This window comes from Corvus hawaiiensis, chromosome 17, assembly GCF_020740725.1.
Source record: "Corvus hawaiiensis isolate bCorHaw1 chromosome 17, bCorHaw1.pri.cur, whole genome shotgun sequence".
Taxonomy (NCBI): domain Eukaryota; kingdom Metazoa; phylum Chordata; class Aves; order Passeriformes; family Corvidae; genus Corvus; species Corvus hawaiiensis.
In genome coordinates, this window is record NC_063229.1 from 8008392 (window position 1) to 8025247 (window position 16856).

General features: G+C 41.1%; 1 protein-coding gene across 6 annotated transcripts in view; it reads left to right on the forward strand.

Moving 5' to 3' along the window:
- The window catches only part of EYA2 (EYA transcriptional coactivator and phosphatase 2), an 86148-nt gene that overhangs the window by 51722 nt on the left and 17570 nt on the right, over window positions 1–16856 (forward strand). For all 6 annotated transcript variants that reach the window (XM_048322294.1, XM_048322295.1, XM_048322291.1 and 3 more), the window contains 4 exons: window positions 5587–5654; window positions 7587–7764; window positions 9394–9521; window positions 10005–10088. In XM_048322294.1, the coding sequence (XP_048178251.1) occupies window positions 5587–5654; window positions 7587–7764; window positions 9394–9521; window positions 10005–10088 (458 nt within the window). The remainder of the gene's footprint in view (window positions 1–5586; window positions 5655–7586; window positions 7765–9393; window positions 9522–10004; window positions 10089–16856) is intronic.

Genomic DNA, 16856 nt, shown 5'->3' on the forward strand with positions numbered 1-16856 from the left:
AACCATCCCAGCACTTTCAACACCACTGTTGATCTGGATTGAGCTATACAGGTGACCAAGCTCAAAAGGATGGTAAAAGCCAGGCTCTTAAAACTGCTCCGGTCATCACTTATTAAAGCTCTTTGAGGCTCTGTGGGTTGAGTACTCCCAGGGGCGGGGGAAGAGCTTCAACTCAGAGAAACTGAACCGTGAAATGTGTTTTATATCACCATTCAGAGTGCCCTCAAACACCTGGTCAGGCTGACAGGACTGCATGGGATTGTGGTGGGAGACAAATGGACTTACTTTGAATGGGTTGTGTATCTGAGAGTATCATCTGCAGGAGGTGTTCATATGCTTTTGGGAGCAATGTCCTTTAACAGACACTGGTGATGTCAAGTGGTGCAACACTGTAGAATAATGCTTTTCGTCTAGGTTAATGCAGTGCGCTCTTCCCTGCACTGTCTGAGTCCTTCCAGACAGAAATACAAGACTTTTTGGGGAAGGGTTCATTACGCCTAATGGCAAACAGTTGAGCAATCTGCTGCAAAATACATATGGGTTGAGTTTTTCTTCTCCTTTAACAGGTCAGATAGTCTTGAAATGGCTCCACAGCTGACAACCATGCAAGGTTTTATGAGTCTTCTTGCCCAGTAAATGCAGGCAGATGTTGTAGGATTTGGAACCTTACAAGGCACTAGAGTATAGCTGGTGGGAGGTAATTTTGATGAGTGCTTAACCTCTCACTAAAAATGTAGCAGCTTGGAGAAGGCAGTATTTACTGCAGGAAACATTAGCTTGTCAGAGAGCTGAAGCACTGCAAAGAACCTCTCTGAATGACCATGGAAGTCTCCAGGCAGATGTTGATCGTAGCACAGAGCAGTGCACACTGTGCAGGGAGGTGGACTGGGGCCTTTGCCTGCATCACTCACAGTCAGCATTGCTTCCTGTAGGAAAACAGCTTGATGATGTCAGGATGCACAAGCCATTATGTGCAGGCTTGTAAAACATCATGCAATTCAGCTGGCCCCTGCAGGCATTTATTTTATTAGTCCTAAATGGTCAAATAATCCTTTGAGAGAACTCTCTGTGGAACCATTGTGTGATTCATCTACAAGCTAGAGGAAATGCTTGAGTCTAAGCTTCAGCATTCTATTTTTTGGGAGTTAAATCGTGACACAAACATATTCAGAAATGCCCATGGTAGCCACCCTCAGTGTTGCATCTTTTAAGTGTTCCTGAACTCACAGTTACTGCTGGCTGCCCAGAGAGCTGTGATAAACACTGAAACTGTCCACCTGTGTTGAACCTGGCTCTCTCTGACTGTTGGGTATTTTGTTGAATGTTGAAAGTACAAACCATCTGTTCTTCTAAATATAGCAGCTTATTCTCTTTTGAGCAGTACAGGAGGCTTGGAGAACACCTCCCTGTTGTCAGGGCCCCTCTGACCTGTGAAAGACAAGGACACAAACCTGATATTCAAAGCTTGCTGCGGTTTTGATCCGAACTACACCACAGGCCCATCCTGTCTTAATCACCAGTCCCTAAGACACCAGTATGTATCATACTGTGCATTCATAAGCTGAAAAAAACCTTTTTTTTTTAAGCAATGCCAGAACTTAGTTCTGAATATACTGAAAATAACCATGAATATTCCCTTCTTTACTTGCTCATACCTGGCTAGGAGGGGAAGAATTGCAGCCTGATATTGCAGTGACTGAAAAACAGATGTAGAGACTGAGAGGGTGAGAAGCTGGTATGAAAGTTTTTGCAGGAACACAGGCCAGATCATGCACCATTGAAATTGTCATTGACCATGGCATAGACTTTTTTGGAATGCTCGAATTAAGTAGTGAATGAAGGGAAAATAGCAAATGAAATCCATCTGTATGAGAACAGGAATATAACATCAATCAGCTCACAAAGAGTTTTTCTATACATGTTGCCCTTGGACACTCACATAGAGAAGGGCCACATCTACTTATCAAGGAAAAATCATGGCACTGGCTATGCCTGGCATGTGGACGCCTTTCATGCAGTGCCTTTCCATGTGAATGTGTTTGTGATATAAATACTTTACAGGAACACTTACAGTACCATATATCTGAAGAGCTGTTCTACTTCAGAGTTCAGATTGTTTTATTATGAGCTAAATGTTCTTTAAGCTACCTGTGAATGAGGGCATTGTGACATTTAGCAACTGGCTTGATTGAACACAGATGTGAGCCATATTCCATATGGAGAAGATCCAAAGGGGGAGATCCTTGGCTTGTTTCTGATTTGCAGGGAGTTTGAATGCAATTACTTGGCATTGAGCTACCAAGATAGATGGAAACAAATCTCTTGCTCTCACCTTTGTAGTATTGCAGATGTAAAACCAGCCTCAGTTTGAGATTGTGTGTTGTCTTCAGAGGTCCATGGAAAAAAGCCAATATATGTGAAAGCAAAAGTTCCATAGAAATAGGCAGAAATGGGAGGGGGCCAGGCATTCATGCAGGCATTCATGTACATTGCTTACCAGGAGGCTTCCTTGGAGTGCCCCATTCCACGTAGCACCACTTTCAAACTTCAGTCTATCTGTGAGTATTACAAGAAGCACTATTACCTAGGAATGTGTTTGGGGGGGAAATGGTTACATGGGAAATAGGGCTAAATTGCAATATCTGTTGATAATTTTCCAGTTTCTTGAGTGTAAAATTTACTGATGCGAAACTGAAATTGCACGTGACAGAACTGATTTTGTTATGGAAGTGTTTATTTCTTATCAACAACTTAGGGAGGAAAAGCAAACATTTGGGGCTGGTTCTGGTATGTGTTCTGAACTGCTGAATTCTACAAGGCTGCTCACGGAAATGGTGACTAGCAGGCCTCGTTCTCTGTTTATGGAGAGAGAGGGTTTGTCTTTGTCTTCATTACCTGTGGCACTTGTTTGTTTTCCTGCCATTTGAACTGAGAGTGCATCATTGAAAACATGGTCTCTCCAGTCTGTGAAGTGGAACAGGGTCTGAGCTGTAATAGTTCCCAAGACAAATACTGCTGAACCTGAATCTTTAAGAACTTTCTTTTCCATGCAGATAATTGATTTTTTTTTTTTCCTCCCAGTTTTTCATCCTTGTTCAGTTGGGAAGAAATTCCAAGTGTTTGGTTGTCCCCAGTGTCCTTATCTGTAATTATTCTGCTGTAACACTGAGCTGCCAAGACATGCTGAGCTTAGCAGCTCTCAAGGTGTACCTCGGGGAGGGGGGTTCAAATCTCTGAATGCACTGCTGGAGGGCAAGAAAAAGGGTTGTGTTTGATCTCAGTTTAGAAAAACAATGCTGAGATGATAGTCCTCCTTGGTCAGGATACAATGACAGGAGCCAGAAGAAGAGAAAAACCTGAGTTGCTAGGCTGAACTTCAGTTTATAAGGAATATCTAAAGCACTCTCACAAATACTTAAGTATGTAGGCAAAAAATCTGTCCTTCCTTTGGAAAATCTGCTGGGCAGAGGGAGCCAGCCTGCAGTGGACTGTAGGGACACCTGAACTTGGGCAGCTCAGCTAAAGTGGCAAAAATATATTCCACAAAACCACAGTGTACAATCCACCACACTGGGTCCAGTCACAGTGCAGTGGGAAGCTGTGGAGCACGAGTCATTCCCCATCCTCTCATCCCTAAGTTCCTGCCCTCTTCTCCCTGCTCCCTTACCTGCCCTCTGTGTGCATGGCACACTCGCTCTTCACAGCTGGTACAAAGTTCTGAGTAAGTTTAATCCAGCTGTGCACGTCTCTCCTTTTCTCTCTCACTCTGACTGTTTGGAAACCAAGAAGCTGCAGTATCATGTGCAGGTAGCACAGCAATAAACATGTTCTCATCACAATTTACGCATAAAGCGTGAGTCCCTTGAGGTAACTCATCCCCCTCTTGACAGCTTTAATAAAGGATGATGGATTGTTTCTAAATGACAGTTTAGGAAAATCAAAAATTCCCCCCTGTATTGTTTTGAGCTCTGGTGTACAAGAGCTGTTTTGTCTTCTGTGAAAGTTGTTTTTGCCTGTAAGCACTGGGGCTCTATTACTCTCCTTCACAGTGGTGAGAAGTGCTGTTACCACAGGAATATATTCATACTGCTGCATACCTGTGACTTTTGGAAAACCTGCAGAAGCCTGTCATGGGTGGGAAGTGGGGAAATGCCAAGGGCTGAATGTGTTGCTGTCTTTGGGATGCTGCTCTGGGCAGTCTCCCCATATGGGTTGCTGGAAGCAGGAGGGACTGGACACTCTGCACCCAGAGCTGCCTCCAAGGCATGAATGCCAGGAGGAGGCATCAGCTGAGCCCACCTGCACTGGCTCAGCTCCCAGCCAGCACATTCTGGGCCTTGGGGACACCCAGGCCTCCAGGTACCTGGCAGTCACCTGCACTCTGTTTTCCTCCTCTCTGCTATTTTCTTTTTAAAGACCACATGTGGCAGCAAATTAGTTCTGGAGGGCAGAGTCCTCTCTCTTGTTTCTTTTTGGCTTGAGATTTATTTCTCAGTGCATGTGCTTTGTAGCTGCACTTGGCAGAGTGGAGTTTGTTCAGCTGTCCATTCCCCAGCTAATCTGGTGTCCTAAAATAAAAACAAGCAAGTGCAACTTTGGAGAATGGTTGCCACATGAAGGCGTGCAGAGTGTCATATGGTTAAAACAGCACCGCTCAAAGTAATTCACATGGTGAGAAGCCATATGAGAAGAAAAGGCTGAAGGCCAGAGGAGGGCTCAGTCTGATGGCACACTGAGGTGACAGAATGAAGCCAAGATGAGCCCAGTGCAGCCAGGCAGCACCAAAATCATACCTTTCACATACCATGTGAAATGAAAAATACTGACATCAAGACCAGCATAGAGTGGGATTAAATCAAGGCTAGAACTTGGGAGGGGATGAGATCTTACAGCTCTGCTGCCGCTGCCCTGATGGGAAGCAAAGACAGACCATTCCTGCAGATCTTATCTGAACATTTACTTCTCCAAACAAAATCTTTGTGGTAGTGCTTCCTCCAGCTGAGGAAGCCTGGCTGAACATCAGCTGCTTTGCTTGGGACAGAACCACGTCCATCCTTTCTCCTTCTGATATCCCAGGATGAAGAAATATTTTTGCTCCTTGCTGTCCCAGAAATCTCAACAATATTATTCCCACACTGGGAACATCAACACCAGGGAACAAGTTTTTCTTCTGAAAATTCCTGGGTACCTGATCAATGAGGACAGATGCCAGGATACCCATGCATGAAACAGCACATGTGGGAGGATGTGTATGTAATCTGAGGGGTTTTCCTACAGGAAGAGAAGATAAAAAATACTATTCCATTACTTATTGTAAAAAGAAGTAACTGAGTTTTAAATCTGGGCTGAATCCTTTTGTTCCAGCTGTGTTTCCCAGCCCAGTAAGCAATGTTTTAGTTTATGTAATGAATGCCTTTCAGTCAGTAAGCCCCAGTAACAGCCCACAGTCTTTACAGCCTCAGATTTGTACCATACTTTTTTCTGGTGAGCTGGTACTTTACTTCCTGTTGGAAATTATTCATATTAATATACCCTGTTATTTTGATTGCTGGTGTTACCTTATGAGTGTGATATTCTTTCCCTTAGGCACAACAGGGATTTACCAGGGAGCCAATGGCCTGACAAATTCTGCAGGATTCAGTGCTGTGCATCAGGTATGGTTCAGCATCTGTTATTGGCAACCTTGTCACTTATTTTGAACAACTGGAAGATTTATAGATCAGAGAGATTATTTTAGTGTTCACATATATTTGAGGAAGGTATTGCTTTGTGTTTTGGTGAGCACCATTCTGCTCTGCTCTGTGGGTCTGTTTGCTGGACTTAAGACATCTTGATTAATTTTAAGATGTGTCTTAGTACACACACACAGAGTGCAGTCCTTCCAGGAGGAGGGTGCCCTGGCAGTCTTGGACTTGCTGCTGTAGCAGTGCCAAGAGTTTCATCATTCTTCTGCCATCTCACAACTCCCAGATATGTTGTGCATCCTCTCCAGGGGGGATGGCCTCTAGAATCCTGTCGTCTGCTGCCTTGGCACTGTGAAATAAATGTGAACCATCTGAAAGAGGCTTTGGCAGGCCCTGGTGGATATGGAGGCATCTGAGCTGTCTGTGCACTTCCCTCTTTAGGAACACACCTGTCCATGGGCTCCATGCCTCAGATACCTTGATAGAAGTGTGTGTATAAATAAACAGCAGGCGCATACACACGAGGCAGATGTTTCTCAGTAGCAAATGGCTCTTCGTGTGTGGACCAAACAAATGAGTACACTATCCCAGAAAATGCACTCTGGTTGGCCAATAATTTCAGTTCCTTCTTTGTAGGGTGATTGTTGACTTGTATTTTTAATGACAACAGTGGGCAATTTCTTTGTTGCTTCAGTTTGGGCTTCAAACATCAGCATTCGCTGGTAGAAGTGCATTTGACATATGGAGGATACCTAAAAAGGGGGAAAAGTTGGGCATTTTTCATTATTTTGTAATATTCTGAAGGAGAAAACAGTGAAATTATCTCATTTCTTTTACAGTCTGATTGTTCTTATGACAATTTGAGTCTTTGTTCTTGAGAGCTCCCTGGTGACTGAAAGTTAATGAAATAGCTGTCACAGACAAAGATGTAAGCTGTTAAGGAGGAAAGTGCTTTTAGTCTTTCGAAAGACTATTTATTATTTAATTTTATTTAATACCAGAGACTAATTATAATTTCTGAGGAAATAGAAGCCTTCTGCTGAAAGACAATGCCCAGAGCATGAACACAGTTCTCTATCTGGAAAAGCAAATCAGTGGACAAGGACAGGATTTGCACTTAAAACAAAAAAACAAATAAAATCTTTTATGCTTTCAGAGATATGTTTTATAATGTTTTCCAGTGTCCTGCTTTTCACAGTAAACCCACAAAACACACAAGGATAATGGTATAGGGTTCCTTTGGGAGCCTTAAAATCAAGACAAAGAGTTTTGTGATACCTCAGCTCCCCAAGGTCACTTGCACCTCGTATTTTTAGTTCATTTTTCTGAAGGTAGGGAAGATCACTCAGGGATTTATTTATTGTGAGATAGTTGGGCAGACTTTGTTGTGAGCATTGCTGCAAAAAAATTGCTACTTTCTTTTCATTTGTTTAGCCTAACAGCTGATCAGAAAATGTTGCTGATCATGGAAAAATGCAGCCAGTTTTGCTCCTTCCCTCACACAGCTATTCATTCTGTTCTTGCAATTTCTTAGGTATTTTGTTGTTTACAAAGATTGTGTGTTCCATCATGGCCTTTTTCAGAAAGCTGCTCTACTTACATAAAATTGTTAAACTCTGTAATACAAAATGTGTCAGCACTGATAACTAAAATCCTATAAAAAAATCAGAATTTGCCAGATTTCTGACCTCTTGTTGGTCAGTCAGTCATAATAAAATAGGAGTATATTTGGGAGAAGCAGAAATGTAATGTCATAAGTGAATGAAATGCAGTTCTTTAGTGAAGTATTCCTGAGCCATGACTTGCTGCATGCACAAGTAACCCTGCTTTTGTGGTGGCTTACTTGTTTGTAAGATAAAACCAGGTACATGTGAGTTAGATGTTTCTTTTCTTTCCTCCAAGGAATATTCATCGTATCCCAGCTTCCCCCAGAGCCAGTACTCGCAGTATTACAGCTCCTCCTACAACCCCCCGTACGTGTCTGCAAACAGCATCAGCCCCTCGGCCATCCCCACCTCCACCTACTCCCTGCAGGAGTCTTCCCACAACATCACCAGCCAGAGCACAGAATCACTCTCTGGTAGGTGCAGCTCATGTGTTCCCAGGCTGGCAGCCTCAGCCATCTGGAGACATAAACACTACAACCTTCTTGTTGGGGTTTTTTTAAAAATATCTATTTACATGGATAGCTCAGATTTTCTAGCACTTAACGGTTCTTACACAGGGGTTTGGGAAGAGATTGGAATATCCAAGGTCTCTAAAACCATCCTATGTTGTTTTCCTGAGTATATGGGGTTTGATCTCCTCTAAGGTAGTACAGATGGATAGGACAATGTCATGCCAACCCCAGATCAGTACTGAGGGCTGACATGGGTATCAGTGAAACAAACAGCCATGCTCTGAAAAATTCTCTGTTTCCTCAGTGTCTGATGACTTTTTAGCCCATATGTCTGTCAAGGATTGTATTCACCTCTTACAACAACATTTAATGTGTGCATTCATAAACAAGTACATCAAGAGAAAGTCCCTCTCTAAAAAATCTACACGAACTGTGTGTCTAAATTGAAAGTTCAAGATGAATTCCACAGGAAAAAAAAAAGCTTCAAAATTTGTGGCCTCTCTTTGAATGCTTAATTTTTAAAGTTTTAAAGCTAAGTAGTTTATGGAATTACTGGTGGATTATCCCCCAGTGTCCTGTTCAAGAGCAATCTTCAGATATCACTTCCCTACTAGTTTTCATTGGTGTGCAATAACATTTATATAAAACACCACACAATTTGTGGATGATCACAGTACACACCCACTGAAGGTCTGCTGACTAACCAAACAAATCTGAACATCTGTGGTTGCTCGAAAAGAAAAATAAACTAGTATTGTTTTTTAAAAAGAAGTGATCGCAGACTGCTCTAAAAGCAGTTGGAGGATTTTCTGTTCCTTAGATCTTATCTCAGCCTTTTTGAGAAAGGATGATTTCAAAAAGGCTTGTTAAGCACAATCCCAGCTTCTCTGAAGAAGAGTATGGTTATTCTAGGGAGTTGCAGAGGCCACAACTTAGCAAGGTGTAAAGAAAAATGTGTTTGAAAAGGATTTGTAATCTAAGGTAAGTGAAACGCAGACAGGTCTATGAAACTCAAGCCAATCAAAACAGATACTTTATACATGGGAAGTTTACTTTTAACTGTCTCATCTCAGTTATTTCTAAAATACTATCCTCTCAGAAATGGGGTAAGGCTCAACAGGTTAGTTCTGTATTTTTAAATAAAAGTCGAAAGTGTATTTTTAATCATGAACATTCATCAAATTTAAAAAACAAAAACAGAAAGAATTTTTTAAATTTTCAGAAGTGTAATTGGTCTTGGATTCTGTTTCTATTGCCTTTCTAATTTCTGTCTTTGAAAAGAATGGGAGGGAGTAAAATTCCGAAAGTTTTTTCTTTTCAATGAAAATTTTGATAAGGTTTTTTGAAGTGACATGTCCTTTTTAAAATGTTATATATGCGATTTTGGTGATTTTTTGAAATTGTTTTAAGAAATCTTAGGATTTAAAACTTATTTCTCTAATACTGATAGCTATTAATGTGAAAAGAGTAAGATTTTCTCACGGTGTTTTCACAGTGTTTCTGTTGCTTTTCAAGAAAAGATTTCGTGCTCTAATTACAATGACACAATGCAAAATTTAAGTTTACAATGGGATTTCTTTTTCCTAATAGGGGAATATTCAACAACACCAGCAAAAGATATAGAGACAGAGAGACATCACAGAGGGTCAGATGGCAAGGTACGAGCCCGGTCAAAAAGAAGCAACGATCCTTCCCCTACTGCTGACAGTGAGATTGAGGTAATAACTTTAATTTATATTCCTTTGATAAATCCAGCAAAGATGAACAGTTGCCTGTGTTAGCAAATCCCAGAGACAGAACAGTATTAGTAATACAACTGGAACCTGCAGACACGAGTAGTCAAAACAATTGCTCAATTTCTGTGTTATCAACATCTCAAGCTATTCTTCATATGTACCCTTTTTTTTTCCCTTTGGGCTTTTTGTAAGTCTGATGTCTTGTTCCCCTGACTTGACAGGCAATGAGGGATTTCTGTGGTTGTTAGGAGAGCAGGCTCTTGGGATGGCCAGCACACACATAGTTCCAAAATTCCTGATGTTTCATTTTGCCTGTTTTCACAAAACATCCACAGTCAGTGCTCCAAATGGCTTGAGATCTTAAAAATCTCTAGTCCAAGAGGACATATTTCCTGACTGAACCTGTTCTTGCAGTTGCTTAATATGTAACTATATTTCTTTTTTCCACCCCATCTGTCATCACAGCGTGTGTTTGTGTGGGATTTGGATGAGACGATAATTATTTTTCACTCCTTACTCACGGGAACCTTTGCATCCAGATATGGGAAGGTAAAATTTAATTTTTTTAGCATTACTGCTTGTCCAGCCAAATTGCGTCGGGAACTGTGGGGGCAGCTAATGAGACAGCTTTTCAAACAGATGCTGCCCCTTTTATTCAGACATATTTGTATAAATGTGTCCTGCAGTATTTCCTCCGAACATGTGAAAATTTCATTTTCCTCCCTTTCATGTTGCAAGTAGCCCCTTGTTTTCCCAAAGCTTCAGCTGCTGCTTGCTGGGATGTTCTTCCAGTGTCTGTCTTCTGCAAGAAAGAGCATCCAGCAGCCAGACAGCATTAACTCCAGCCTGAATGAGCTAACACTTCTTTTGTTAGACCAGAGTTTTCTTATGAATCTCAGACAATTTTTTAAGAGAGGTTTTGTGTTCATCAGTCCAGGTTGCCATGAAGAACTGGCTGTGCTTCCCACAGAGCTGCTGAAGCTCACATTCCTAATGGGGTTTCAGAAGCATATCTAGCTAACCATACTTTAGATACCCTCTTTGAAATACAGGCAATTTCATTTTTTTAGGTAGCTGTCTGTGGCTGAACAGCCTGAACTTGGCTGCTAAGGAGAAAACACTGGCTTTTGGATTTAGTACCATGTGCTTCAATTTCTTCCAGAGGCAGCTTTTTATGATAAACACCTAAGTCACTTTGAATTACAGAATGTCAAACACTTTTAAGTGGGTAGAAAAAAAGACAATCTCATTACCTAATTAAAGGTGGATGACCTAGTGGGCAGCTGTTTCCACACATGGCTTTGAGCACTCAGCTTCATCAGGAGACTGGAAAATAACCCAGCTTCTCTCCAGAAGGCAGAAATATGATTTGACATCATTTCATGGCTTTACCAGCTGTACTTTTTTACGATGGTTATAACAAGCTGAATGTGTAATTAGTAAGATAGATTTATTGTTCACTGTTAGATGTGCACAGTTATAAAGGATATAAAATGGTGTTTGTGGTGTGGAAGTCTACTGCAGCACTTGGAATGCAGCTAACACTTCTAACAGCACCCTCTGAAAACCAAGCACGTGTTTCCAGGCAGGGATTTATTCAGACCCCTGTTGTACAAGGGAATTGAAGTGGTTACTTTTCCCAGAGAACATAATGCACGAGGCGTACGTGTGTGAGCTCAAACCTACTGCCTACAAACCCCACAAAGAATTAGGCAGGATCAGGAAACAAACTTAGGCTGTGCAGATCTGCTCTGTGGTCAAACTTAGCCTTGGGTAGGGGCTGCTGTATTTATGTGGAGAATTCCCTTAAAGGGCTGACTTTGTCCTAGTACAGAACCTCTGAAGCAGATGCCTTCACCTGATGCCTCCTGCACATATTTAGGGGGTGTAGAGTTGGAACCTGCTGTGTGGGGGCTTTTGTTGGCTGTCTCCTTTATACTAATTTAGAGAATGATATAAACAGGAATATTTTTTTGAAAGAATGAATCACTTTTTCTATGAAATTACAACAGGTTCCTTGAGAAACTTCTCTAGAAGGGCTTTTTTCTTTGCAGTCCTTCATTTGTTTCATCAGTATTAAATTCCTCAGGACTCTGCTATAAGGGAAATGGTTGTGTTATAAAAGTATTATAGGCTAGTGGCTTGATCCAAAGACAACTAGAGGCTTTGGTGGGCTGTGGAACAGACCTTAAACCAAGAGGGAAATACAGCACACTCAGAGAGGCTGTCCTGGGAACTGTTAAAATAGGAGCACAATTCAAAACTATCAAGTACAAGTGAAGCAGCCAGAGGTTAAGAGTTTCAGAATCTTACTTCAGTAGCATAGGAAGTGTTAACCTCAAAGTAAATTGAGTATCAAACCCAAAATTCTCCATGAAAGATTCACATGCCTGTAATTAGACATGCATATACTTATAATTAAATCTCATACATGGAGATCTTGGTTCACTGTGTCTTCCTTCAGAAAAGGTGTCAGTTTATGTGATCTTGGCCATTCTCTTGGCCAACATTTATGTCCCAGTATCATCCTGTCTGTTGCACTGGTGGAGCTGCAGGTGCTCAAAGAATTAGTCTGTAAAGTTGTTCAAGCTGAAGAATAACACCTCTTTCTGGGGTGATTTTTCTTGAAGGATGGGAGGAGGAACACCAACTACAGCTTCAGAGGTTTGGGTCTAAACTCCTGTGTTCTTAAGCTACTTAATTGCAAGTGGTTGTATGTGTTGCCCCTTCCTTGGTGATGGCAGCAACAGGGAGCTGTCCAAAAAGTGAGGGGGGAAAAAAAAAAGAGGAGAAAGAACTCACAAAAAAGTCATGTTATTAATGGTTAATGCTTCAGTGCATGTTTTCAAAGGACTGGTATCAAGAAAGGGAGCACTGGGTGTGTTGTTTTCTCTACCTTGAAGGAGCTCTGTGAAGCCAATACCTTTTCTCAGTATTTTGTATTGTTCCAAGGATGTGTATTCTTGTTCTGTGTTGCATCACTTCTTGGGATTGTAGTGTCCAAATGACTTGTGAGTAAAGTAGAACCTGGAGGTAAAATTCATCTTTACATGCAAGATACTCCAAAATCCTGGAATCAAATGACGGATTTTATTTTAGTCTGGACTTAGAGATTTGAACACATAGGACTGTCTGAATCCTTGAATTGCATTGGATCTTTATCAGAACTTTGACAGTGTCTGCTGATATCTGGGAGTTCAGATCTATAAAATTCCTTGTAAGAATCATACAATTATTGAGATTGTTCAGCATTTGGAATTAGCTCAAATTAAGAAAAAATATACTGCAAAAAATTACAAAGCACATTATGTCCCAGTTTTAAATCAGAGTCACGCAAAGTCATGCTCTAGATGTTGGTTAACTTTAAGTGAAAGGTGTTTAGATCCCCTGTGTTACTCTGTGTCCCTGGGAGCTGGGAATGTGTGGTTGCTTTCCCTGGAGCAGCCACTCTGCATTCAGTGAGGCCTTGCAGTGTGACCCATAGTTACTTCTTTGAAGTAGAGTTTTCTGTGACAGCCATGGTTTTTTAATGCTTTTGTGTTTCAGAAGTGGCAGCATGAGGTTTACTCGAGTTGTAAGCAGACAGGTGTGGGTGAGGCACTCAGGTTTCCAGCGTGTGCAGACATGGGCTTTGCCCCTCTGATGAGAGACTTGCAGTGACCTAGGAGAGGGTCCACCAATGATAGCGGGACCTCAGGACAGAGTAGCAAAAGTTTCTGCTTGACCCTGTTGAGGACAGGACACAAATATGATTTTCTAGTATTGAAACAAATGTTATAGCTGCTGTATGCTGGCTGTGAACTGCACTGTCTTGTTCTCACCAGAAATGATGTTGTGGATCTAAGAAGCTTTATTCCTCAAAAGTTTTGCTGGCTGTTACGTGTTCTCATAAAAAGTTTTCCTTTAAATGAATTATAATTTCCAATTTAAAAAAAAAAAGTCATTGAAAAGTTCCTCCTTGGCTCTACTCGAGATCCTTGTAAAATCCTAGGTTTGATTTTCTAATTTCTTTTTTTTTTCCCCTTCCCTGCTTTCACTGAATGCTTCAAGTAGCTTGTGCTTTTCCCTGCTTTGTTCTCTCACAGGACCCTAAAGCCAGGACCTGATTGAAACACCATGGGGATTTAATCAAATCTGCTGGTGATTCATGCTCCTAATGGCCGGGTCTGTCCTTTACTACTTTACAAACTGAGAAGGAATAAAACCCCATTTTATTGCTCGGCTGTTAAAAACTATTTGTAGAAGTTGCTAAGGTTCAAATCAAAAGCGGCCTCCCTTGAGAACTATTAGTTAATTCTAAGTGCCAGGGCATCGCTTTTTTTCTTCTCCTCTCGCTTGAGATGTGGCCTTATATCAGGACTGCTGTTCAAACATCTGAGAGTTTTCCATTCCTTTGACAAACATGAGCCAAAGTGCTTAAGGACATCTGTTTATTTTATTTCTTTAATGAGAAAACCTTCCAATTTCTTACTGGCTCAGCTGTGTTTATTTACATTTTGTTAGTCATATGTGTGGGGCACCTTGGGACATTAAAAACCTGCAGAGGCCTGTGCTGAGGGCTGCTAGCAGGCATCCTGGTCAGAAAGGCAGAGTAAGCCCTTCCTAAGGAAAACACAGTCCTTGGAACTCCATAAAATAGATTTTGAAAACAAATAGAGCCTAATTCACTCAGTAGATCATGGATTAAGTCAAGATGAATACAATTTGGAAAGGATTTTCTGAGGAAGTTGGAGATTTTTTTACCCACTGGAGGCTAAACCTTGTGTTTAATGCCTTTTTAAGTTAAATTAAAAAAGCATTCAATCACTGCAGGTAATAAAGAAGTCTGTTACTTTAGACATGCTGCTATATCAATTATTTAGTTCATTATGGGAGAGAAGGGAGTAAATAATTCCAGCCATTTGATTGTTTCAAATGTGTATTTCGGGAGCAAACATCTGTGTTTATCATCTGTACTGCTTGATGAGAAGCAGCAGCAGGAACAGCAAAACCAGATGCCCCAGCAGGTTGGAGGTGGGCACAGGAGATGCTCTGAGCTCCTGTAGATGTAACCTCTTGTACTGGAGCTTAGGAGAGCAGGGGGGGTTCTGAGCAAAGTGCACATGCGGCATTTTGGAACTATTAAAGGATTATTTTTGACATAAAATACATATCAGAAACGATGCTGGGTTGTTAAACAAGCTTGAGGAAAGGGAACCTGCTTTACAGTATGGCTGAATCAGGGCTGCAACTTCAAGGGGAAAAGTTTGAAAAACCAAAGGGACATGGCTTGTTTTAGGCAGCTGCATGTGCAAAATATGTCATTGTGCTGAGGATTACACTCCATGATGTGTTTCCACCAAGCTTTCCAGAAGTTGGGTATTTTTCACAGGGCTATCAAGGGCTTTCATATAGAAATACAGTGACTTTCCTGTGTTGAGGGGAAGGAAATGAAGATTAATTTGGTTTAAATTCCACTCCCTTTTCTGAAATGCATGCCATGAATAGTAAAAAGAAATTATTTGTAGGTTTTTGGTCATGAACCTTTTGTATTACTAAATGAAAATAATTCCCATTTATCCTCAAGCATCATGACCCAGCTTTTAACCTGTATTTCAGTACAGTATTCCCACAGGACTGGAATCCACTTCAGACTTGATGGGTTCAGACACTGGATCAATTAGTGTGGTCTTTGCTGCCTGTCCCTAAGCATAGTTCCTTTGGAGAGGGAGGAGGGCCTTTTCAACCTCGGTGTGCCCTTAAATGTGAGGATTTAGTGGCCTGTGTGCCCATTTGCTTATTAGAATAGTTTCCAGCCCTATGTGAAGAGACACATGACAGTAAAAGGAGTCCTTCAGTACCCAGTAAGAATACTTTGAAGTACCCCTTAAATCACAGTAAGGGTGAATATGAAAAGTTACCTGAAGAAAAGGGATTCAGTTACATTTGCTCTCCATCTATCATGGACTTCTCACAAGGTCACACTGTGCTGTCTGTTGACACTGTTCATTTAAATTCAGTAGATTGTCTAATAAACCTGGATGTATCATTGTTTAGGTAAACAGTGTCTTTATTTTGGTGGGAAAAAGTTTGGACCCTGAGAAACTGAGAGGTTCTGTTTGAAAAGGGATGATCCTTTTCCAAAAAGCCCGAAGTGTAGTCCCTTAAGTAAGTCACTTCTGAAAATGGCTTTTAGCTCCTAACTACTTTCGTTACTTTAAACAACTTTTCTCACAAATACCCACTCTCCCTGGGAAAGCTCTGAAAGGCTCAGTCTGGTTGTAGCCTGCGTTGTTAAAGAGATAAAATTGCAAGCTAAGCTACTTAGGTGTAGTTAGTAAAGGAGTGAAATGTGGTTTCTTCCTGAAAAAGACATGGATTTACTTGAACTAGAACTTGTATACGTGGGTAATTTCCCATTATTATGGGAAAGTTTTGTTCATGTCTCAAATTTTGATCAAGGTATAAAATGTTACATTATTCTCACAGACTTTTTTTGTTCAAACATGTGGCCCTGGTATTTGTGTCTTTGATTTTTTTGATTTTTTTTTTTTTTATGCTACAACCAAGCTGGTCCATTTTCCAGGCGTTTCCAAGTAATTAAACCCAATTAAAACTATTAAATTCTTTCTTTTGGTGACAACTTTGTTATTAACAGATAACCACAAGGAGGAGATTTAACTTGGAAGGCCCTTGATTGTATACTAATCCGTCTCTCACCTCTGGCTGACACCTGTGGCAGATAAACCCTATAGAATAGGAGTCTGAAGAATACTCTTAATTAATACTTTCTTCCTTGTAGAAAAGTAATTATTTGCTCACGGCATAAATAGGTATTTGGCAGGGATTTAAAAGGACTGATTAGTTTTAAATACTAGGGCTTTATGCTGGTAGGGTTTTTAAGGGAGGCGATGGTGTCTGAATCCAAGATCCACGCTCAGAGGGACTTTGCCCTAACAATTTGAATGTCGAGTTAATTGTCACGTTGCTAAAGAGAAGCAGAGTCAGACAACAAGCAGATTTGTTATCTGTCTCAAAGGAGCCAGCTCTGCCCCTTTGCTAATGGCCTGCAAGTCTGAACAGGGTACCTGCAAGGCAGACGCTTGGAGAGGGCTTTGGATCCAGGATTGGAGGCATGAGTGACTAGGACTTGAGAGATTGCCAGAGATAAGTCTGCTTCCCTCTTCCTTTCAAAATTACAGTGTGCAGGAAGGGAGAGCTGGCTGTGGACATGCAGCTTGGATTAGTTCCAGGTGTTAACAAATACATGTCCTTTTAATGCATATTCTGGGGCAAGTGTAAGCAGTGTATGAAAAATCAATCTCCGTGTTCCAGCAG